At 49.4% G+C, this 22,560-nt stretch overlaps 1 protein-coding gene across 2 annotated transcripts; it reads right to left on the bottom strand.

The window, feature by feature from the left end:
- Window positions 1-412: 412 nt before the first annotated feature.
- On the bottom strand, window positions 413-19,307 carry NUP50 (nucleoporin 50). Of its 2 annotated transcripts, none has more exons than XM_087814971.1 (8): window positions 19,084-19,307; window positions 15,641-15,722; window positions 13,536-13,619; window positions 10,369-10,558; window positions 8,663-9,334; window positions 6,086-6,167; window positions 4,607-4,725; window positions 413-3,663 (listed from the first exon to the last, which is right to left on the bottom strand). In XM_087814971.1, the coding sequence occupies exons 1-8, from the start codon at window positions 19,149-19,151 to the stop codon at window positions 3,461-3,463; spliced, it is 1,500 nt and encodes a 499-aa protein (XP_087671097.1). In that variant the 5' UTR covers window positions 19,152-19,307; the 3' UTR covers window positions 413-3,460. The 2 variants fall into 2 exon arrangements, with proteins under 2 accessions (XP_087671097.1, XP_087671096.1); XM_087814970.1 differs by lacking the exon at window positions 19,084-19,307 and adding an exon at window positions 18,990-19,074 and having other exon boundaries at window positions 15,641-15,719.
- Between the last annotated feature and the right edge of the window lie 3,253 nt (window positions 19,308-22,560).

The raw sequence follows: 22,560 nt of genomic DNA, 5'->3' as shown, positions 1-22,560 counted from the left end.
CCATCCTCTTAGTTTTAAAACATCCTTAAGAGGCCTGATTTTTCACTGAGATGGATCTGGACACAGATCCCAACTCCACTCGCATTATCTGTAAGAAACGTAACTTGCCTGAACTTGTTTCTTTGGGAAACACACCCCAGAGCCCGTGTGAGGGAGGCCTGCTGCGAGGACAAGACCAGGTCACACACAGAAAGCGCCGAGCACAGCGCTTCCAATGGCAGCCGGTGAAGGAGCTATATTCCCACTCTAATTGGTTTGGAAGTGGCCTCGTCCAGCGCATACGGGCTGGTAAATGTCCCGCCTCCCTCCAGGCAGAGGAGGTTTCTGGGCACCCCCGCAGGCCCCCCTCTGCTCGGCAGGACCTGCACTAGCGCCAGGGGCTCACAGAGGAACATGAAATGTCAAACACGGATTTTGTTTCCTCTCCATTTATTCACATTTCCAGGATTGTTACATGTCCTCGGTGGGATCATTCAGAAACCAACACAAACTGAGATTACATGGTCTGATAATTCAAGTATTTAAAAAAGTTTCCTACTTAAAATAGAAAGCAAACAATTTACCCATCTGATGGCTAGGAAGTAGGTTTGCCATCCCCGCTACAATCGTGGCTGCAGGGAGAGTCCCCAGGCCTTCCTGGGATGCCCAACCTGGTACAACCAGGAGGCCTTGTGCTCACAGTGCAGGGCTGGGAGACCAGCTGGCCAGGTGGCTTGCTGTCACCTGCGGTGCCACAGGACAGCCTACTTTTTATTTAACAGCCTCATGTTCAGAATGAGAATGGACACTAGGGTCAGGAGGGTGCCACTTGGTGTACACAGCCTCCCAGTGCACGGTGCCTGCGTGTGGACTGGTCCGGAATATGACTGACATGCCCCCAAAACGCAGCTTTGCCTTTCCAACACAACCGGAGGCTCTAAGTGAGGATTGGTCTGAGTTAATAGCAAATGCGATAGCAGGTAGGCATGTTGGCATGCAGCAGATCAAAAATGTGATTCAGAATTGAAGTTGTAAAACAGTCTCCTTTTAAGGAAAACCAGTCCCTAAGCAGCCAGACTTGCCCTGCCATGGGAAACACAACCTGAACTTCTTCCAAACCAGGATGCCCACTTTCCTACCGGGAATGCTCAGGATGAGATGGACACACGCCAGTCTGAGAAAAGGCCACTGGGATGCTCAGCATTTGTCAAGATGCAATGACACCTGATTCAGAATGAGACACACACCTCATTTTAGGTCACATACATGATCCATGTTACAGGCTCTTAAACCAAAAATGAAAATTTCAGTCCACACTGAAACATTCTACAGACATTTCTAATACTTTGTTAAAAAGTGATCTAACCTCGGGGACGGAGTTTAGCTATGAACACACTGGGGAAGGAGAGGCAAGCCCCCAGTCACACAAGGGGTGTAGAGTTTACAGTAACAGCCACACATTCTGAGGCGCTTCTATACCAGCCCACGATTAAAGTGGAGACTGAGTTCCCAAAGTGTGGGAATTTAAGGAAAGATCACATTTGGAGTTAATGTACACACATTACACCTTCCCTGTAATTTTCACTCTAACAGTGAGTCTTAGCAGCAAGGATGTGCTGGGAATGTTAGCAGAGGAAGCCATACCCCATCAGTAACTGAAAGGCATGGGCCGCTTCCACAGGCTGCTAAAGGCGGCCCATCGCGCTCTTCCCGGGCCCTCTGTTGAGCACCCTACTGGTCGCGCAGAGGCCATGACCCCACAGGGCTCCTGAAGATGCCTGCTGGGGCTGGCTACTCAGGGGGACCACGGGAGCACATGGCTGAGCTGAAACGTGCTGAAACGTGCTCCCCGGACTCCCTCACCTTCTAACTACTGGGCACACTGGAAAAACCAAGGCGCCAGGGCTGGGCAGGGTGACTCTAACAGCATCGACCTCTTGTCTATTCTAAGTCACTGGTAATAAAAGCACATGAAGAATCTCACTTATAAGCAGTAAGTGCAACCACCACTGTGGCTTCCCCAGGGTCTGGCAAGAGCCAAGTGGGACCACGCCTGTCACGGCCAGCAGGCCTCTGCGTGTTTACCCAGTCACACCGGCCGACCTCTCTCACCGCAGTGACCAGACAGAGCGGTACAGGAGCCCCATGACAAACACCAGACCAGTACCTGACCTTGAGTATTGAAGAGTTAACACATTTGATTGAGTTTCCCTGCCCCCTTTACATCTAAAAATTATAGGTTTTTTAAAAAAGCAAACACACTATCTCAATTATTTTGATTCCTGTTTTCTAAGTCAGAAGATGTGCTGAAGATCAGAACACAGAGAGTGAGCCCTCAGGCACTGACCCTGAGTCTCAAACAAGAAGATCGCCCGGTGCCAGCACTAAACGAGCCACGAACACAGACAATTCAGCCTTCAGATCCGCACCTACTCACGCGCCCAGTCCTCAGAGAAGCTAGTATGGCTACCGGACGGCCGCGGGGGAGACACAGTATTCCTGGGCCAACTGTGCCTCCTTCCTCACGGACTTCCTGAACGATTTACTCAAAAAAAAAGGAAATGAACTTCAGCCGTCAAATGTGGACTAGCCTAAGTTAAAGGCGACATTTACACACATGACTTTCCCCTTATTGCCTCCTTGCAGCTTTCCTGGTTAACTCACACGGCTTGTGTGTAATAAAAGCTCTTAGACTTAAGCAGTAAGCAGTTTTTAGATCCATAGGGTTTGCCGCGGTACAACTAAGCATATTCGCTTCCTTTCTGTAGGATGACTTAACTCTGACTTAACTTTTTTACATGGTTTACAAACTGTAAGCTACCAAAATTGTGCTTTTAAACCTCATTCCTGGCAACCCCCGTCTCTCCATTTGTCACGAGGGGGACAAGGAAGTAACAGCACCTCATAAATAAACTTCGAAACCAAAGAACAAGCCACCTGTTTCCTTTTAAAAGGTTAAGCAGCTCCTGAGTCCCTCACAACAGCCTCCAGAGTGAAAGGCCGTCTGCTGAGCGGCCCTGACGCTGAAGGTGACATTTGGTGCCCACATCACAGCTTTAAAAGAACACTTAAAAGAAAGCACACACCTGCCCAGCTGGGCAGCGGCTCCATCTGGACGGAAGGCGGCAGGCCTGGCTCCTCTGGACCCCACCCTTGGGAGCCTTGCCAAACCCATGGGTGGGAAAAGCCTTTGGGAAGTCCACACGATACCCTGATTTCAGTCCATTAAGAAATCACTTGTGGTTAGTTTAATAAATGAACATTAAAAATCTTTCCTGAAATATCTTTCAAATGTATTTACACTTTAGACAGTTAAGAAGGGAGAATACAGCTTCTCGACACTAAACATTAAAGGTTTTATTGGCCATATTAATCTTCCTCACAAAAGTTTTAAGTCATCTAAAGGTCCTCAAAATATCAATGAAAGACTAACTACACAGAGGGCGGGGAGCGGCTCTCTGGCGCAGCCGGGCCCAGGCGCTCAGGCGTCCTTCTGCTCCTGTAAGACTCGGTGCAGCTCGTCTGCATCCTCGGCAGTTTTCACCCGAATCAGCATGGTCACTGGCGCGCTGGTGTTCTTCTCGTCCACCGGGGGGTTGGGGACACACACAATCAGCACGTTGTTCTTCCCTGTGCGGGTACACGGCATGTTGGGTGGAATCAGGACGTTCAGCAGTATGTTGCCTGCATTTAAAGAAATAATAATTAAAATCAGACAAACTACAGCTCTACGAACCAGAGCTTCCATATGCCAAACGTTAAATACTGAGCCAACCCATACACCCTGGATGGAAAACCGGGAGCCACAAGAGTGTCACAGAAATGGGCATGGTTCCGACGGAGGCAGGCATGGTGCCCCAGAGAACCTGAGGCCACTGGTGGGACTGGACCTGACCCAACCTTGGAGGAGCCTCTGCCTACCCTTCACTCACCCTCCCACCCAGGCCCCTGCTGGTCAGCCTGCCAAACCCCGTCCACCGTCGCACTAAAGGACAAACACACTGGCGTGCCCGGAGTCCTCATTAAAGCATACACACAGAAAAGCAGTCAACAAAGAAGCGTGTCACAGAGGAGACATGGCCCCCCGGATAGAGTGGCATGACTGCAGAATTACCACCAATCAGTCAAGCTGACAGGGAAGCAGAAGCCTCACGGAAGGTTCCTTCTGCAAGCCAGCCTATGCGGCCCACTTTCTCAGACCTGCCCCTCCACAGCTCCCCTTTCTGTGGACTGTTTAAGGGTAAAGCTGCGGGGTGAGCTGCGGGGTGTGTGCATTAATGATTTTTTGCTATAGAAAAAGGATTCCTTTAAATGATTAATTCCCCTTGTGTTTATTATTAAAGCATTCAATTTACCTCCAGCACCTTCCTCACGTTTCTAACACAAAGGAACATGAAAACCATTGCTCACTTCTCACTACAGCTTTCAACAGTGCCCCTTCTCACACACCATCCCCAGCACTCAAACAAACCGGAAACAACCGCTAAGTATGGGCTGAACTGGGTTGAACGATCTCCTCCATCCAAACCCCACATCAATGTACTTGAAAACCTCAAAGACTAACATGAGCAGGGAGAAGGGCCGGTGCACCGCGTGCCGCGCGCTGTGCCCCAGAAGAGGCACCCACCTAGGCTGGTGTCTGCCCGCACCAGCAGCTGTGTCTTCTGATTCGCTGTGGGCTTCAGATGCAGAGTGCCGACACCCTTCTCTTTAAATTCACTGTCTTTCTTGTAGAAAAGTTTACACCTAGGAGAACAGCAGGGATGGTCAGACAGGCAATGACCAGTCAAGTCCGTTCTCTAACCACCAGTCATACTTGTATGGAAACTATTAAAGGAGAGCAGAAGCGTAAGGACCCATCTCCTATGGACCCAGACTGGGTCTGGGCACAAGGCAGAACAGGAAAATCTGGTTGGGTAGTCTAGAACCCCACCCCTATTTTTCCAAATTATTACACAGTGGGCCCCATGTAACTTTTCAAGTAACTTTCTGAAACTACCCTGACTCAAGACAATCAAAATCCCAGCCAGACACCCTGTCCTCCTGTAACCCCATCTGGTCTTTCAGGGGTAAGAGCAACCACGGGACAAACACTGCCCCCAGTCCCCTCTCCTCGTTTCTTATTTCTGAATTCTCGTCAAGACTCCTGTCAATTTTTTTTTTTTAACTCGCACCCAAGGATATTCTTCACACAGTTTTCAGGAGAGTGGAAGGGGAGAGAGAAACATCGACGTGAGAGACATATCAACTGCCCCCCGACCCGCACACGCCCCGACTGGGGCCGAGCCTGCAACAAAGGCCCGCACCCTTGGCTGTAATCCACCCGGGACCCTTAAGTCCTCGGGCCAATGCTCTCCCCACGGAGCCAACCAGGCCAGGGCTAGGACTCCTGCCACTTTTGATCCCCCCAAGGAATGACAGTGCAGTCAAAGGGCTCTCAGCCTCTGCGCCACACAGCTCCTGAACTTATCAATGAACAAATCAACACCAGTGCCTGCACCTCTGATAAGAAAAAAATATTAAGTTAGGGCCATGACCTTCTCTCATCTGTGTAAATAAATTTTAAAAAATGGGCACAAGGAATTATTGGCCTTTTTTTTTTTTTTAATGTTTTTTAAAAATTGATTTTAGAGAGAGAGGAAGGGAGAGGGGGAGAGAGACAGGAACACTGATGAGAGAGAAACATCACGAAGCCCAACAGGCCTCCAGGGCAGGATCGGAGACACCTCCTGACCAAGAGCAAAATGACCCTGACCCTACAGTCAGTGACTGGTAGCCTGTGGGGGATGGAGGGGAAAGTAAGTAGTGGACAGGACGGGCCAGGAGGGCAAAGCAGAGGCCCTCTCTACAGTGTTTCAAACGCAGAGAGGAGCTGGATCAGCAGAGAGAGGGCTGTGCCCAGAAGGAAATTTCTAGAATCTGTTTGTTTTTAGATAAACAGTCCAATAGTTCTTCCTTGTTCTGGTTCAAAAGGTAGGCACAGCCTGACCCCAGGACGGGGTGCTCAGTAACTCTGGGGACAGTCACCCCACACCCTCCGTCAGAAGCCCCCATCCACGCCTCTGGAAGTATGTCCACCATGTGGGCCCCTCGGGTCAGAGCTTACTTTTTGGAGTAAAAGGCATCCTCTTCCTTCACTTCGGTGACTACCACTCGGGGCGGCTCCTCATTTTCTTCATCTCCACCTTCTGAAACAACATTAACTCGGTGAGACTCAAATCAAATGCTTGAAAAGGTGATAAAGGAAGTTGGTTATTACCCCCCATGTCAACCTAACAATCCCAGGTAAGCTGACATCAACTTGTGTGGGGGGTGCACCCACTGGATTTTAATGATTTTGTGAAAAATGAGAACAATTTTTAATGGGAACAGACCTCTCTTCTAAAACAAGTGTTAATTTGTAGAAAGCCTTGGAAAGAAAAAATGTCCTTGCTTATGATTCAGTGCATATGCAAACTTTTACAGAAAAAAAATCAGACGACATGACAGAGTGAAGTAGTCGGCCTCCCTGACTCCGTCCTGTCCCAGCCTGCTCTGTCCCCAGGGCCTGCAGGCTGGGAGCTCCTCAGTCTTGCCTATAGACACACTAACCCTTAGAGTTCTGCTTGCCCCTTGAGCTTTACAAAACAGCCCCTTACCAGAAAGTGCCTCTTCCAGGAGATAAGGGAAGTAGGTATTGTTTATCAGAGATATGCAGGACCTTGTTCCAGACTCACATCAACTAGGGTCAACAGACTGAGCACAGCCTTCCTGAGACCCCTGCTGGTGCCCAGCTTCCTGGGGTCAGTCACCTCTTGCCTCTCCCACTTCCCTTCCCTTCACATAAAAGAAACCCAAACTCTGTACTTTCTTAAGATGGATTTGAGGTTGAGTCTCCCACCTTCTCGGTTGGTGCCTTCCTGATCAATAAGCCTTTCCTTATTCCAAACTCTGAAGTTTGAAGCTTTGGGCACACAGACGGGTAACAAACACTTATGTATAGTCAGATCACCACTGGAAAATTTAAATCTCAGATACGCTTCTAACACTTTCATCCCCAAATGTTCCTGTGACCACAACTGCATTATGCCAAGGAACAGTCAACATCAATCAGGTGGGGAAGATAAACAGAATGTTTACAAGGCAAGTTGTCAGAGAAATTACTCCAAAGCCAAGTATAAGTAACTTCGGCTTTGTCTGAATTGCATGCCTCTCAAGTTCAGATTCCGCCCCCAACCCATACCCACACTGAGCCAGAACAGCACTTCCTTTCACTCCAGCACCAACCACAGTGGAGATGAGATTTAAGATACTGCAAAAGATGCAAGTACACATCCTCTTAAAGAGAAAGGCAGCTCTATGAACTCCCTAAATTAAAATGCAACTCTGAGAGAAACAATCCTGGTGCTCAAATAATTGAACCATGGACGAAAAGAAGCCACAGGCTAACCTGACAAGCTCAGGAGAGGCCTGCACAGTGGCCTTGCAAACTCAGAGACCTAAAGTAACCGCAAAGGATGGTCTGAAATTAAAACTTAACGAAAAGTAGTTCATGACAGGTCACCATGTCTCAGGCTAGATTCTTCCATCAAATGCCATGGTCTTCAAACTGGTGTGCCACAGAATCTCCTCAGGAGGTTATTTTTAGATAAGATCTTTGGACTCCCCAGTGAGGGTCTCTAGGGTGGAGGGTGGGCCAGGAGGTTGAGGTTTAAACAAGCTCTCCAAGTCTTTTTGATGCAAAAACTGTGACAAGCACAGGACGGCAGTAAGTGCTCTGAGTGGCTTCCCACAGAGATGGAGACTCAACTGATTCCACATCTCTGTCCCTGTGGCTGCCCTAGGCTTGGACAGACTGACCATTCATCCTGGGGGTGAGGGTGGGGGGCTTCATTCCATGCTTCTCCTTGGAGGGCCCTTGCTCGAGGATACACCTGACGGCAGGGCCAGAGGACCAGTAATGGAAGTTTAGCTCCAGGTAAAAAACAGAATATTTAGTGACAAACTGGCAACTGCCTTTTCTTTCTTTCTCAGGGACTGATACGTTAATACTGCTTACAAGTAGCGTCAGACATTATTCATTCATCACCCCATGTGAGGGAGAGGGATTATGAATAACCTCACTCTTCTGAGAGCTACGGAGGGAGTGGAGGGGCTGGAACTCTAAGACCCAGGCTTTGCCTTGCTTGGGGCACTGACACCACACACAACAGAGAGTTCTGGAAAGGCGGCTACAATCCAGATATGTCTTGGGAAGACATCGTGAATTTGTTCCCTATGACTATGGAAAGCCTACCTTTTAAAATGTATAGTACTGCTTCGGTAAGTGACTTTATTCATAACCAAATCTCCTAAATACAAACAATTCAATGGGTGTTCATGAAAAACTGTCAATAAAACACAACTTTTCAAAATATGTTAATTCACTTCTGTTTCATGTGCAAGCCATGTGTTCAATACTTTTCAAAGTAGTTGTGCCAGATAATTTCATATTCTTAACTTTTATTTTTATATCCTATCCTTAATCCTCATAATAACCCTATAAAATAGGCTTTAATCCATTTTGCAAATAAGGAAGCCGAGACTCAAAGGCTCATAAACTCCATCCAGGGTCACACGGCTCGGAAATGATGGCGCCATGTCTGCGCTTCTCCCACTAAACACAAACCTCACAGACCTAAGCTGGACTCAAGGGTAAGCTCACCTTTGCAGCCAGCACTGCCGCCGCCTGCTGGGCTCTCCAGCGGTGCAATGGAGAATGGTGAAGATACTGTTTTACTCTGGGTAGTATCTTTGCCAAATAAACTGGAGTTTCCAGAAGGAAATGAAAACCCAGCCAGGGGGCTAGAGTTTAAGGAGCCCAAAACAGAACCATCAACTTTCTTGCCGAAATTAAACGAGGCACTTGTCGCTCCTAGTGATGGGTCCCCCTTTTTTTCAGGCATAGCCTGTGTCTCCTTTTCAGAGGTACCCTCAGTTTTGTCCCCGTGAAACAAAAATGTTGACTCTTGCTGTAACTTTGTTGAACCAAATAGGGCGGGAGACGGTGAGTTGAGGGGCATTTTGCCAGATTCCCTTGCCGGGTCGCTGCTCTCACTGTCGTCGAGCCGCTGCTGCTGCTCAATGCCTGCTAGGTACTTCTCATAGTCTTTAAAGACAGGTGTCAGGTCGCACAGTGGGTTTGCATTCACGTGCTTCACAATCCAGTCCCGCACACAACAGTTCAAGGCCGCCAGCTGCTTGTGGTATGTGTTCCCGTGATGGGCGGGGCTTGAGGCAACACCAGAGGAAGAAGGCTTCTGACTGTCACCGTTTGTTTTGGGATTTGAAACCTTATCACCAACAAAGGAGGTGGGGCCATTTACAGCAAAAGATCCTAGAGAAAATTTAAGTTTTAAGGTTCATTTAGAAGTTGATTTGACTAAATCATCTAGATTTTTCTATCACTCATATTTTTGCTTTTATTGCATCCCATTTTTGTGACAGTTCAAGAAGTATGTGCACACCTAATACTTAGGATCTGGTCATCACAAAAATCAAATCAAACTTTATGCAGGAATAGTATCTATTATATGCTTGCATCAGGAATTTTAAAATAATCTTTTCCTTCAAAAAGATGCCCATTTCACCCAGAACTATCAAAATGCTGTTAGTATAAAACTTAATCCCCAAGACTGTAGGAAAGGACATGTATTAATGCAGTTAAAACCTTAAAGAGAGTGCCTATTTTAATCACACTAAACATTCTGCCTCATTAAAATAAAAGTGCACACTTCAGAATAACTAGCGAAGTATAATCCAACCAGTTGGGATCATTTCCAAGAACCCAAGATTTTAACCCACGATCCCATTCTCTGTTGCTAATCCCAAGATTATTCCATCAATTATTCCCTCAAAACAAGATCCTTCAAATAACACCCTCAAAACAAGATCAGACAATCAACGCATCCTGGGCAAAAGAAATGTAGACGAGAGGACCCCCCAAGTTTCTGGAAGGTGTGTGCCAGAAGCCAGTCTCGAGCACACAGCAGTGAAGGAGGGGATGGATGGGAGGGCAGGCCTTCATAGGGTGCTCTAGGAGTGTCCTCTCCTCCTTTGACCCTTAGGTCAATTCTGAGGGTCATTCTCATTTCACAGTTGAAGATTTGGAGGCTCAGAGGTTAAGGAGCTTTACTGAGACACAGAGCTGGTAACTGGCAGAGAACAGAGCCTAGGTCTGTTCTGGCTCTAAAACTCATGCTGTACCCATCACATACGTAAATACCCAGCATTTCCCTAATTCCCATCCCTTTCCTTACTACTGTCTTTTGCTCACATAATTCCAGGATACAGGGTAAGCATAAGAAAAACGTCTTTGCGAAGTCATTTTTCACACGGATGTGAGTGAGTGGAGAGAGGGAACCTACTTACCAAAGGTCACCTTGGTCTTGGTTGTGGCCCTTGAACTGGAGAAAGACGGGGCACCGGCCATGCTGCTGCCATTCGACAGTCCTTCCAAAGGCTTCCCTCCTACACAGGTCCCGAATCCAGAAAACCCTCCTCCTCCTCCAGAAGGAGCAACCAGCCCTTTGAAGCCTTTAAAGGCCCCCCCACCATCAGACTGGAACATAAAGAAAGAGCATAGATTAGGTGACCCTATTTTTATAACCAATAGGCAAGTGAGTGACAATATTATCTTGGCTAAACAGCAACTAGAGTCCTTACGCAACCAGTATTAAAGGAAAACTGCCGGCAAAGCCAGAAACAGGAAAGGAGATTTTATTCACGACAGCTTTGCAAACCAAAGCTGCCTTCCTGCAACAGCCAAGGAGAGTCCTAATTTACAGTGAAATATGTTGCTAAAGATATATTTCAGATATAAAAGGTAAAAAAAAACCCTAATGCAATAACTGACTGCCCAGAATTATAACTAAAAACACATTATCAACACAACTAAGCCCCTAATAAAATATTTTCGTGTATTGCTCAAAGACAACTTGCATAAGTTGTAGAAATATCAAATTAGGTTAACTGAAAGTTTTTACCCACTTAACCTATGATTTCCCAAGACATTCTGTAGCTTTCAACTTGCTTTCAGCCTATAGAAACTTTTTAAAAAACTTTTCTTTGTTGTTGAAAGTATTACAGATGCCCCCTTTTTCCTCTCCATTGCAGCCTACAGAAACTTTGGGAGGTGATTTCAGTCTCAAATCTAGATTTTTCCACAGCTGAGAAATGCAGGGCAACACTGTATTCTCACTTGCCTCGCTGCTCCCTTTCACAAGGTGTCTTTCCAGTGGATGTTCCTTGGTTGCTGGCTTTCTCATCTCTAACCCAAGATGCCTGGGAAATACCTGGCGTTCCTTATGAAAATCTAAGGCGCTCTCTCTGTCCCCAAGAACCTCTGGAGAAAGCTTCCTCAGTTCACAGGGCTCTGCTCAAGTCCCGACAATTTCTGTAAGATCGCTTTTTCATTCAAGGTAGTGATTATACCACAGGGGGATCTGTTTCTCAGATAAGGATCCAAGGGAGGCTGTAGGAAACATTCTTAAAACTACATCTCGGAAAACATGCTCCAGAACATCTGAGCCACAAACCCTACGCTCCCACACAGATGAACGACAATCTTGATCTCACAGAGAAATTACCTCCACTGGAAACTTCATTTCCTAAATGGGCCAGCTAGCCTACTATCATTGCATAGTTTTCAAAAAACAAAAGTTTCCATAACATCTATAGAATCTCAGATGGTTACTGACCACTTACGGCAACAAAACTAGGCAAAGAATGCAAAATCTTAACTTGTATGAGTTTTAATGCATGTAATAAATTTAGCTTAGCTTCTGATGCTTTAAATTTGCTTTTTGATGATTCAAAATCCAAAATACACCAAATGAATAGTTATTTTACAACAGTGATTCACAGACAAACTGTAAAGCTGACAGTGGCTCTTCAGAAACTTCTATTTTGCCACACAGTATTTACAGCTATTTTGGAAATTACTGATAGTAAATTGGCTCCAGAATGACAAAAGTTCAAGAACCACTTGTTTAAAAAAACAACAGTGTGGCGCAGTTGGTTGGAGCGCCGTACCATACACCAGAAGGTAGCGGGTTTAACTCCCAGTCAGGAAACACCCAGGTTTTGGGTACGAATGATCCCCAGTTGGGGCACATACAGAAGGCAACCAATCGGTGTTTCTCACTCACATCGATGTTTTTCTCTCTCCAATGAGAAAAAAAAAAAGGAGTGAGGGACATTCAGAACAATGCGAGTTAAAAGTTGAACGAGAAGACATCCATTTGGGCTCCACAGAAACAAAACATCCCTGTGTCAGGTCCGTTTTTGCCCACCAGTCATCCCCAGTGCCTAGCAGATCTGCTGAGTGGATGAACAACGTACTATAGAGTAAAAGCTCTTTCAGCATTGAACTTCTCTAATATATCAACTGTGATGGAAACTCCATGCTGAAAGTTACAGCTAACACTGCATGTGGATTTCAAATACCCACATAAGTTTCATTAACAGCCCAAGGACTCCCTCGCCCCCTTCCCCTTGGCCCAGTGTGGATGGAGGTCTACTCAGTGTCTAGTTCTTCCTCTGCGCTCACCCAACAGCTCAGTCCTCCCTCCTTGAGCCTGTCTCCCCTTGGCTTCCCCTTCCTCATAACGAGCTCCACTCAGGCCTCTTCTCATCCACCCATGGCTTCAACTTCCAGTATGGCTGAACCCCTCCTGTCTGTAACTCATACCCCAGATCCTGTTCTGAGTAGCCACCAGTACACCTAGCGGTCTTATAGAAAAGTTCACACCACAGCCCTTAAAGTACATTTCCAAAACTAAACCCATCATTTCCTCCTTAGTTAAGGTGTCCCCTTCCCCATCAGATGTTATGGAAACTTTTGTTTTTTGAAAACTAGCTTAACACCTACATCCAACTAAACACTGCTCTAAAGAATGAGATCAGACAAGGAAAGAACTTAGAAATTAAAATAAGACAACTGACAGAGGCATGACTATGTAGGTTTATTCTGAAGCTGCCACCCAGAGTGTTGCTGCCTGACCATGGGTGTCCAGGCACCAATACAGCACCCACAGATCTGGAATGTATGGGGGGCTGAGGTCAGTACTGGGGAGTTGTTCAATGTGGAGTGACTGCTGAATCCTGAGCACATGATTTCAACTCATGAGCTGCACACAATTCATCTTTTATCATTTGAGCACAGGAAGGAAGCATTTTAATACACTATCCTGTCAACACCTGAAATGCTTCTATTATAGTGAAAGGACTTCTCCCACCCGCACCTCAATCCCAGGCAGTAGAGGAGACTGAGAATTTCTTCTCTTTTCCTTCCTCACTCTGACCTGACAGGCACTCCTCTGGCCTCCTGTATTGCTATCCTCATTTGCCCTCACACTGTGACAACTCTCTTTTGTCTACATCTTATTTCTGCAGCTGGGTAGGCTCCCTGTAAGGCACAAATCTATGATCACTTTTTCTATGGTCCACACCAAGTACTCTCACAAGTGAGCACGCACTTCAATGACCATTTATTGATCTGATTGCCCCCCAAGTAGAAAGCTGTAGAAAACACTCACTTCACATCCAGCATTTCTACGCTTGGCTTTCTTTATGGCTCTGTTCTTCAAGACTTCCTCACTGGCCACTGAGAATGTTCCCACCTACAGGAGCATACAAATTAAGAGCAGTAAGATAAGGCCAAATGGCAATAAAATGCTGAACAAAAAAGACAGACCAGGCAAACTTATCTATTACCTGCTAGTTTTAAAGTACTGTTAATACTTGTAAAAACATTATAGAGAGAGCACATTCAAATGAAGTTTGTGCCCGGCTGCTGTGGCTCAGTGGATGAGCATTGACCTATGATCCAGGAGATCACGGTTCAATTCCCAGTCAGGGAACGTGCCCCAGTGGGGGGGCATGCAGGAGGCAGAGGATCAATGACTCTCTCATCACTGATGTTTCTCTCTCTCTCTCCCTCTCCCTAAAGTCAATAAAATATATATATATGTTAAAAAAAAAAAAGTTTTTTGCCCATGATCTGCCTGGCAAATCGTACGTCTTCTGGAACCTACAAATCCAAGATATGAATCAGAGACAGGCGTGTGTGCATGAAAGTTGACAAGACTAAGCCCATCGAAACTTTGGTGTAAAAGTACTTAGCACAGCCTTCAATTATTTCAAATATATTCAAAAGTATTAATAAAACTTAAGCTGGACGGTGCCTTAAAGATCATGAACAGTTGGGAGTGGAACCAGTTCTGAAACCCAGATGCCCATATCTAGTATCTTACTACCACCATTTTAAAAAATAAAATTGTACTTATGAAACACACACACATTACTATTTTTGAAAAGAGCTCTGCCCATTTGCCCACCATCCAAGAGACCAGGGCGGCACTGGGACTCTAGGAGAGCGCTGAAACCTCTAGAGCGTGCTCCAAGTACTCCGTCCACATAGGAATGGGCCGAAGACCTCTGGATTTGGTTCCTCCCTTCTTCTACCCTGTACAGCTGGCATAAAATATTTCCTGTAAAAAGTTCTCATGCGTAATTATTTCAGAAAATGTTAAACTTAGAGAGATCTCTACAGCCACAGAAGGACTGTTTAGTGGCATTTGCCCAGATTAAATGTGACGACCTTCCACAGTCATTTATTAGCCTCTATCAAACGGGAGCTCCTTCAGTCCTGAAATACCTTCGAGCAAACATTTACATGGTAGTCTAAATCCTACCAGGCCCAGAATGCAGCTGTGCATAAGACCTGGGAAAAACGTAGCTACCAGAGTCTTGGTGAAACAGCACATCAGTTAGAAACATTAAAAGCCTGTTGAAATGTTGCCATGCTTGTGATTTGACTTCTCTCACCATGTTAGTGCACACATTTTTGTAAAGGTAAAAATGGTAGCACCAGGAAACAGACTCAGAAAGACGACAGCCATCTAATAAGCTTGAAGACACTCTTGCAGGTTCTTCAACTTTTTTTTTTGCTTGACACTACTACTTGAAAGGCTAGCTTGGTTGCCGACATCCTCGCTGGACCACCCAGGAGGACCACACTGCTGATGAGGCACCGGGAATGCAGCTGTGCTCTACTCTTTGTGAGAGAAAAATTAAGATTTCTTCAGGGAAGGCCATTCATTCTGATTTTGTTAAGAAACTAGGCCAATCTAAATTCTATTCCTGTTAATGCCAATGTTGGGGGGGGCAGACAGTTTATCTCAGATCTATAAGAATATGAAATAGAGCTGCCTTTGAGAAGATCAGTTAGCGAGGCGGCCAGAACCACCTGAAATCTGAAACAACGAGGATGGCAGACTGAGGGGGTGGGGGGTGGACCACCTGTCAGGTGTGAGTGTGGCACTGTGCTAAGTTCATGACCAGATCATCCAGTCACCCTGTCTTGACTAAAACCACGGGGTCAGATGCTGCAAGCATACGGAACTGAGGAGGAAGGCGCTTCTACCACGGAGGAGACTATTCAGGGAATAAGCGCTGGTGGGGAGGCACACTGGGATGTAATTAATAAATGTCTATTCTAAGTACAGGTCACAAGAAACCATACTATTTCCCGAGCAGGATGGTCTTAAAAAGGCTTTTCATTTTATCACAGTCTTCACGAGGAGCTCAAGTTTAAATTTAGAAGCGGGGGGGGGTCACTCTCAGGAAAGCTATTTCTTACCTCTTCTGCTTCGTCTTCCTGATCCCAATTCCTGTCTGTCAATTCCTTCTCGGCAATTCTTTTGGCCATTTTTCCGAAGCTAAAAGTAAAACGATCAGAAGTAAAAAGTTTGCTTTTTTAGACCAAGAGATCACTCTTACAAAGCATTTTAAAAATTTGCTGTAGCATGATATGAGATAAAAAACATTCCTGATACCACTGGGAACTGCTCTAACGAGAACTTTACAGAGGTGTTATTAGGCTCCCACTGTTTCAAATCCAATAAAGGGCTATGCGAGGAGGCAGGGTAGGTCTTCTAAGGAACACCGGCACCCTTTCTGAACAACACCAAACCAACTCCATTTGAAAAATATTAATATGCGACCTCAATTGATTTTTTAAATCTGAAATCTTAAGTACTGTATATATAATCAAGGAGTGCTTAACTACTTTTTCTGTGCACATTACACATATAGTCTTGCTACAGACAAAATGTTTTAAATGTTTAAAACTTTCTTCAAGATGACCCAGTGAAGACGTTCATCCTTAGGTGGGATTGCTGCTGTTAATCCTTACCGTAGGATGTTTTTCCATTGACTTTTAGAGTAGGAAGGGGGAAAAGAGAGAGAGGGAGAGAGAAAAGCATGGATTCGGGAGAGACACACTGGTTGGCTGCCTCCCACAAGGGCCCCAACCAGGGCTGGGGATGGAACCTACAACCCAGGCACACTCCCTTGACTGGGAATCGAACCCAAGACCTGCTGGGGTGCGCACCTACACTCTAGCCACTGAACAACCGGCCAGGGCTTAGGCAGGAATTTTAATAAGGCGTTGGTCTTACGTTGATAGCACAAGTCCTCTTGTTTAGGCTACACACAGTTGATATAAATACATTTCCCAAGATTGAACATTTAATTATCCCACATTGTATACAGCTACAATAGGACATCATTTAAAAGCTCAAAATGCAATTAATATGGATGTGTTAACATTCTGAGAATTTACAGCCCTTTCAAAAATAAGCCAGGAGCTCAACTCCAGCACCACCGCGTGGCAGGGCGGGGTTGGAGGTGGGGACTGATGGTATTACGAGCACCTATCCAAAGAGGGTGCTTGCAGCTGTCCCTTAAAGTTTGCAATTTGCTTTCTGATCCTACATCACATCCTTTGCTATAAAAAACAAAAATAATAAATGGAGCGCTCAATTGTGAGTGGCGTAACTCACCAGGTAAATGGACAAAAAAACACCCTCTATTTCCTCTGCCCCCACCTACCCAGGAACTTATCAATTAGTTCGGGGCTCCTCAAACTGCCTACATCCTTTCTGAGCCTTTCTCCACCCTAGTTTGTCCTCAGCACAGCCAGAGAGTAAGTTCCTGGAGCTTCAGGGTCATTAAGATACACGCTTACACGTCACCTTCTGCTGTTTGGTCTGTATAAAGTAAACTTCCAACACTGACATTCCAGCCCTCCAAAATCTGACCCCTGTAATTACATAGGGGTTTTCCAGCTTTGAATAACTGACTAATCATCTTTGAATGTCCTCTGCAAACACTTGGCCAAGTTTTGCTACTAACTTTTGTGACCCAAACAAGAACAATGTACTCTTACACATAATTCCTTACTGAACGTGGCTGTCCGGAGGCCAGGTCTCCGCCTGCAGTCTTTTGGCCATTTTGCTGTTCAGTACCTAGCACTCCCACCAGAGGGCGGAAGAGGCGAGTTGACATAGTCTTGCTGCGATCGAAATTAACTATTAACTTAAGCTACTCAACGGAAAAAGGGGTAGAGCTGAAAGTGCAAAAACTGTAGTAAAGTAAAATTTTAACCTCTAAGTCATACCCACAATTGACAATCATAACCAGCATAGCAACACAATCTGAATGTAGCCGCTCCCATATCCTACCACAGTCAAGTCGGAGCCTAACCAGGGGACAGGGGGCTTTGCTCGGTGTGCTGGTGGTTCTCCAACACCCCAGCCTGCCCATCTCCAGACAGGTATTCTAGCTGTTGCTGAATCAGTGAGCTGGGAAACCACGTATTTGAAAAAAATACTCCAGAAAGACGTGGGCACCTCAGCTCTCCTGTATTCTTGCAGGAGAGCTCGGGCGAGCTGTTTAACTTTTGTGCCTCCGTTTTTTCCTATGCAGAACAGGGAGGTATGGAAATTAAATGAGATAAACAAAAACCTCGGTTTCGAACAGTGCCTGGAACAGAGGAAGGGCTTAATAAGTACTATTAAAGGAACAAGTTTTGTTAGAGGCAAAGGCCACACAGTACTATCTTCCCTCCAAAACGTAAAAGTTCTACTGTGGGAAAAGAGTTTACTTGAATTAAGAGCCAAGCTTTAGAACATATTTCAACAAATCCGCATTTTATTTCAAAGCCTGACACCTCGGGCAGTAAGTTCTCCTTTTAACAAGAGGAGGAAAGGCACGCGGCCCGGCGCGGGGGTCGGGGCGGCTGTGGCCCGAGGGAGGAAGCGCCGGAAGGACCCGGGTCGGGGGCGATTCCCGGCGGCGTCGGGCCGGGAAGCGGAAACTTACGGCGACGGGGACCGTGCTCGCCGAGGCCGCGTTAGCCGACCCTGAGGCGAAAGCGCCGGAGACCGAGGGCGAGGGACGGGTGAGGCGGCGGCGAAGGCCCGGGAGGAGAGGCCGCCACGGCTTCCGCCCGCCCGTGGGGCGCACACGCAGCAGCCCATGAACGCGGGGGGGCGGGGGGGGCTCCCGGTCTCTCTCTCTCTCTCTCTGAAAGTCAATTAAAGAGAAACGGCTTCCGTCGTGAAGGAACAGTCGTGGGGCATCACGGGCCCGGCGTCGCGGTCAGAAAGCGCGGCCAGGCCGAGGAGGAGGCCGGTGAGCCGGCCAAGCGGACAGAAGGACCGCGAGGAGGCGCCGGGAGGAAACCCGGGGGTCCCCCAGGACGGTCCCCGCCGCCGGGCCCAGCACCCGGAGAGCCCGAGCTAAGCGGCTCCGAGCGCGGCCCCCCGGGCGCCCCACCGCCCGCACCCCCCAGGCCCTTCGTTCCGGCGCCTCCCTCCCAGGTCCCCTCCAGGCCTGGGCTCCGCACCCCGATCCGGCGCCTCCCTCCCAGGTCCCCCTCGAGGCCCGGGGCCCGCACCCCGGCGCCTCCCTCCCAGGTCCCCTCCAGGCCCAGGGCCCGCACCCCGATCCGGCGGCTCCATCCTCCCAGGTCCCCTCCAGGCCCGGGGCCCGCACCCCGATCCGGCGGCTCCATCCTCCCAGGTCCCCTCCAGGCCCGGGCCCCACAAGCCGATGCGGCTCCTCGGCCCCGGCCCCCGCCCTGCTGTCAGGCCCCGGCCCCGGCGCCCGGCCCTCCCGGCCCCGCGCTGCCCGCCGCCTCTCACCTCCCGGGCGGCTGCCGCGGCGCTCGCTGGGCCGAGGTGCCGGCTGCGAGCAGGTGCGGGGTGGCGGCCTCCGGCCGCCAGGGGAGCGCCCCGGGCCGCTTCCGGGGCGCGGAGGTTCTCGAAGGACTCGGTGATCGGCAGGCCCCGAGTCTCAAACACCATGTCCCCGGGCGCCTTGTCTCTCTGCGCTCGGCAGTGAGGAAACAGCCGTCCCCTCAGCCGGACGCCGCTGGGGCAGCCGCAGCGCCGGGCGCGCCCCGGGCCGCCATCTTGTGCCTCCGGTCGGCCCCTCGGAGCGCGTTCGAAAGGAGCGAGGACAGAGCCGCCCGCGCCCAGGGCCTGCGCAGGCGCGCTCGCGCCGGGCGGGCCCCCTCCCTACTGCGGCGGGCCGGGGAGCGTCCCGCGGCGCATGCGCCCCGCTCCCTGGAAACCGCCGTCGGGAGGCGCGCCCCTCTCACGCATGCGCACGCCGGACTTAGCCGAAGAGCGCGCGCTCGCCGCCCGAGAGTACGCACGTGGGTCACGTGTCGGCCGCCGGACGCGTCCGAGGCGCAGGCGCGCGGTCCCCGCTGCCGCCCGTCGCGGCGGGAACCTGCGCGGCCGAGGTCCGGTGGGGCCCGTGCGGGGAGCTGCAGGGCCGCGAGGAGGCAGGCGGCGGGCGGCGCGGGAACCGTGAGTGACGCCGGGATGGCGTCCCGTCGGGGGGCCCCGGCCGTCGCCTCGGAGGCCCTGCCACGGGGTCGCCCGCTTCGCGCCTGGCTGCGGAGGGTCCCGGAGGCCGCGGTCGCGCAGGAGCGGAGACGCGCCCGCCCGCCCGCGTTTCGGCGGAGACACTTGCCCCACATTGCGTCCCCCGGGGCGGGGCCGGCGGAGGCCGCAGAGCATCGCGAGGCGGGCCCCGTGCGTCCCGCTCCGCGGCGGAGGCGAAGCCGTGTGCAGGCCGTTCCGTCGCGCCCGGTGCTCCCGGCCGCCCGGGGGAGGAGCCGTCCCCGTCGGACGCCGGGGCCGTTAGGCGCGGTGCCGGCTCGTTAGAAAACGCGCTTCCGGCGGGTGCGGGAGCAGGTGCAGGTGCTTGGAGACGCAGAGGGGTCTGCGCGCGAGGGGAAGGCCGGGTGCCTGTGACTGCAGGGGGCCCCGGCCCCCCGCCCCAAACCCCGGGAATGGCGCCGTAGCCAGACGCCGGGGTGATGGATCCGACCTGTAAAGGTGTTTGGTCGTCAGAGAGGAGGGGAGAGGGAACCGTCAGCGGCCAGTCGCGGGCCGGCTGCCTCGCGCTCGCCCCCTGCTGGGGAGCAGCCGGCCTGCGCCCCGACCGGAGCCGGACCGCGAGCTCCGGGATCCCAGCCCGCGGCCAACCGCTGAGCCACCCGGCCGGGCTGAAAGGGTTTATATTTTTTAAAGAAGTGGCCCCCGCTCTGGACGTATGAGAAAAAGTCAGATTGATTCCCTGCCATTATGTTTGTTCCCCCTAAGGCCAGGAATCCAACACACCGATGTTTGCTCTTCGGCCATAGGCGTGGGAAGTGAGCCCCGCCGGAGAGCTGCCCTAGGTGCCGGGATAGCGCGAACTGGGTGCGTAACGAGCCCTCCCCGGCCAGGCAGGGCCGGGTCTATGGTTCATCCCCAGTAGGGGGCGTGCCGGAGGCAGCCAGTCCATGTTTCTCTCGTTCTCTCTTCCCCCTCCTCTCTAAAAAAATCGGTAAAACCATACTCAGCAGATGAGAAGAGCACCTACAACACAGGCCCCTGGGGGTGGTGCAGAGCTTGCCAAAGCCGTCTGACTGGTGAGCAGCAGAGCTGGAGCCAGAGTCCAATTCCAGGTGCCCTTCCAACGGGAATGCCCGCTCTTGGGAGCTCCGCAGGTTCTTGGTGGCGAGGCACAGGTGGCCCTGGGTCTCTTCTCGCTGCCCCCCATCCGCGTCCCCCTACTGCAGTGACCACTCTAAATCCTTAACACTTAAACCTTTCTAGCCCCGGGCCTCACCATCCTTCCTACATAATAGGTGCTCAGCGAGCTGCCACGTGAACAATCCCTTCTTTTTCCTCCTTGATAAAAACATCATCCCAGCCATGTCTGAGTTCCCTTCTGACCGACACCTTGTGGATCTTCATCCTGAGTTCTGTCTGTGCAGAGCTCATTCATCCCAAACTGTTTTCTAGCGCCTTATAAACAGAATGGTAATTTTTGCTTTCAACATCAAAGTACAATTATTAGTCAACTTACTGTTAATATTATGGACAAAAAAAGGGGCCACATACCAAAACTGACAGGCTCAGGGGAGGTCTGCGTGGCCGGCCCTATGGACTCAGAGACAGAAAGTAACCATATAAGGTGGTCCCAACATAAAATTCGTAACTCAGAGTGAGTCATGGCGGGTAGTCACTGCCTAAGCCTGTAGCTTCCCTGGCAAAAGTCAATCTTTACCTGAAGCGAGCCTGCCTGTTGTGCATCTAAGATAACACTTTCCAGAGCCCTCAGGGCAGTACAACATCGCACCAGAGTGGAGACCACAGAGCCCCTCTTTATTGTTGCCACATACCACCTCTGTGCTATAAATGGAAATTATTAACTGTCCTGTACCCACCAATGTAAAAGAAGTGTCTTCATTTGACTTTTAAAAAATATGGTTTTTATTGATTTGAGAGAGGAAGTGGGGGGGAGAGAGAACATTAATGAGAGCGACATCGCTCGCCTGTCTCCTGCACACCCCCTACTGAGGATGGAGCCTGCGACCCAGGCACGTGCCCGGACCAGGAATAAAACCCATGAGCTCTTGGTGCCTGGGATGATGCTCAACCAGCTGAGCCACATGGGGGGACTGACTTTTTATTCAGCCTCAGATTTCTCCGCTTTACTTTTGTTATACCCTCTTAGGCGAGACTAATTCACACAGAGACCAAATGGACCGTTTGGAGATTTATTAGCCGGCAACTGCGAGCGGGCTCCTGCCCCAAACAAACTCGCAGCCCGAACAGGGAGAATATAAAGGCAAAAACCACATCCTGGTTGGGGGAGGCAAGTGGGGGCCTGGTGAAGCGGCGCACAGAAGCTAAGATAAGCGTTCATTAACCTTCTTCCGTTAGCTATTCCCTGGAATTTTGTGGGCAGCAATCTTTTACAAAGTTTACCAAGAGCCAGGGGAGGGGAAGAGGTCATTGTTTTCTACCAAATTTTGTTGCTTTTGCTTCAAAGTAGCGATTGTAAGGGTAGAAAAGGGAGTTCTAAGATGGGAGTGCTGCACTTCACTTTCTCCGGCCTCCCTAATCTATCATCAGGATTTCATGTAACACCCTTACATCTCCTGATTCTAATGTATAAAATAAGCTGTAAAACCGCCATTTTCCAGAGCATTTTCTCAATCCGTTGAGATTTTGCTTCCCTGCAGCTGTCATCAGTTTGGCTCAGATAAACTCATAAACGTTCTCCACAGGTTTGGATGTTTCTTCGGTTGGCGATATCTAGAATGTTACCATATAAGGAACACAGCTCACATAGTGATACCTGAGCGTGTGTGGAAAAGTGGCTTGTTAAAATCACAACTTTTTTTATTCTTGCAGTAATACAAAAGTA

The sequence above is a fragment of the Miniopterus natalensis genome, chromosome 2, assembly GCF_054644295.1.
Source record: "Miniopterus natalensis isolate mMinNat1 chromosome 2, mMinNat1.hap1, whole genome shotgun sequence".
NCBI classification, from domain to species: Eukaryota; Metazoa; Chordata; class Mammalia; order Chiroptera; family Miniopteridae; genus Miniopterus; species Miniopterus natalensis.
This window is presented reverse-complemented; position numbering and strand designations above follow the sequence as displayed.

Coding starts and splice junctions, on each gene's coding strand:
- NUP50 (XM_087814971.1), bottom strand. CDS start 19,151: ATGGTGTTTGAGACTCGGGGCCTGCCGATCACCGAGTCCTTCGAGAAC. Junction 15,723..19,083: donor CTCCGCGCCCCGGAAGCGGC/CCGGGGCGCTCC, acceptor TCGTTTTACTTT/TAGCTTCGGAAAAATGGCCA. Junction 4,726..6,085: donor GATGCCTTTTACTCCAAAAA/GTAAGCTCTGAC, acceptor CTGTTCTCCTAG/GTGTAAACTTTTCTACAAGA.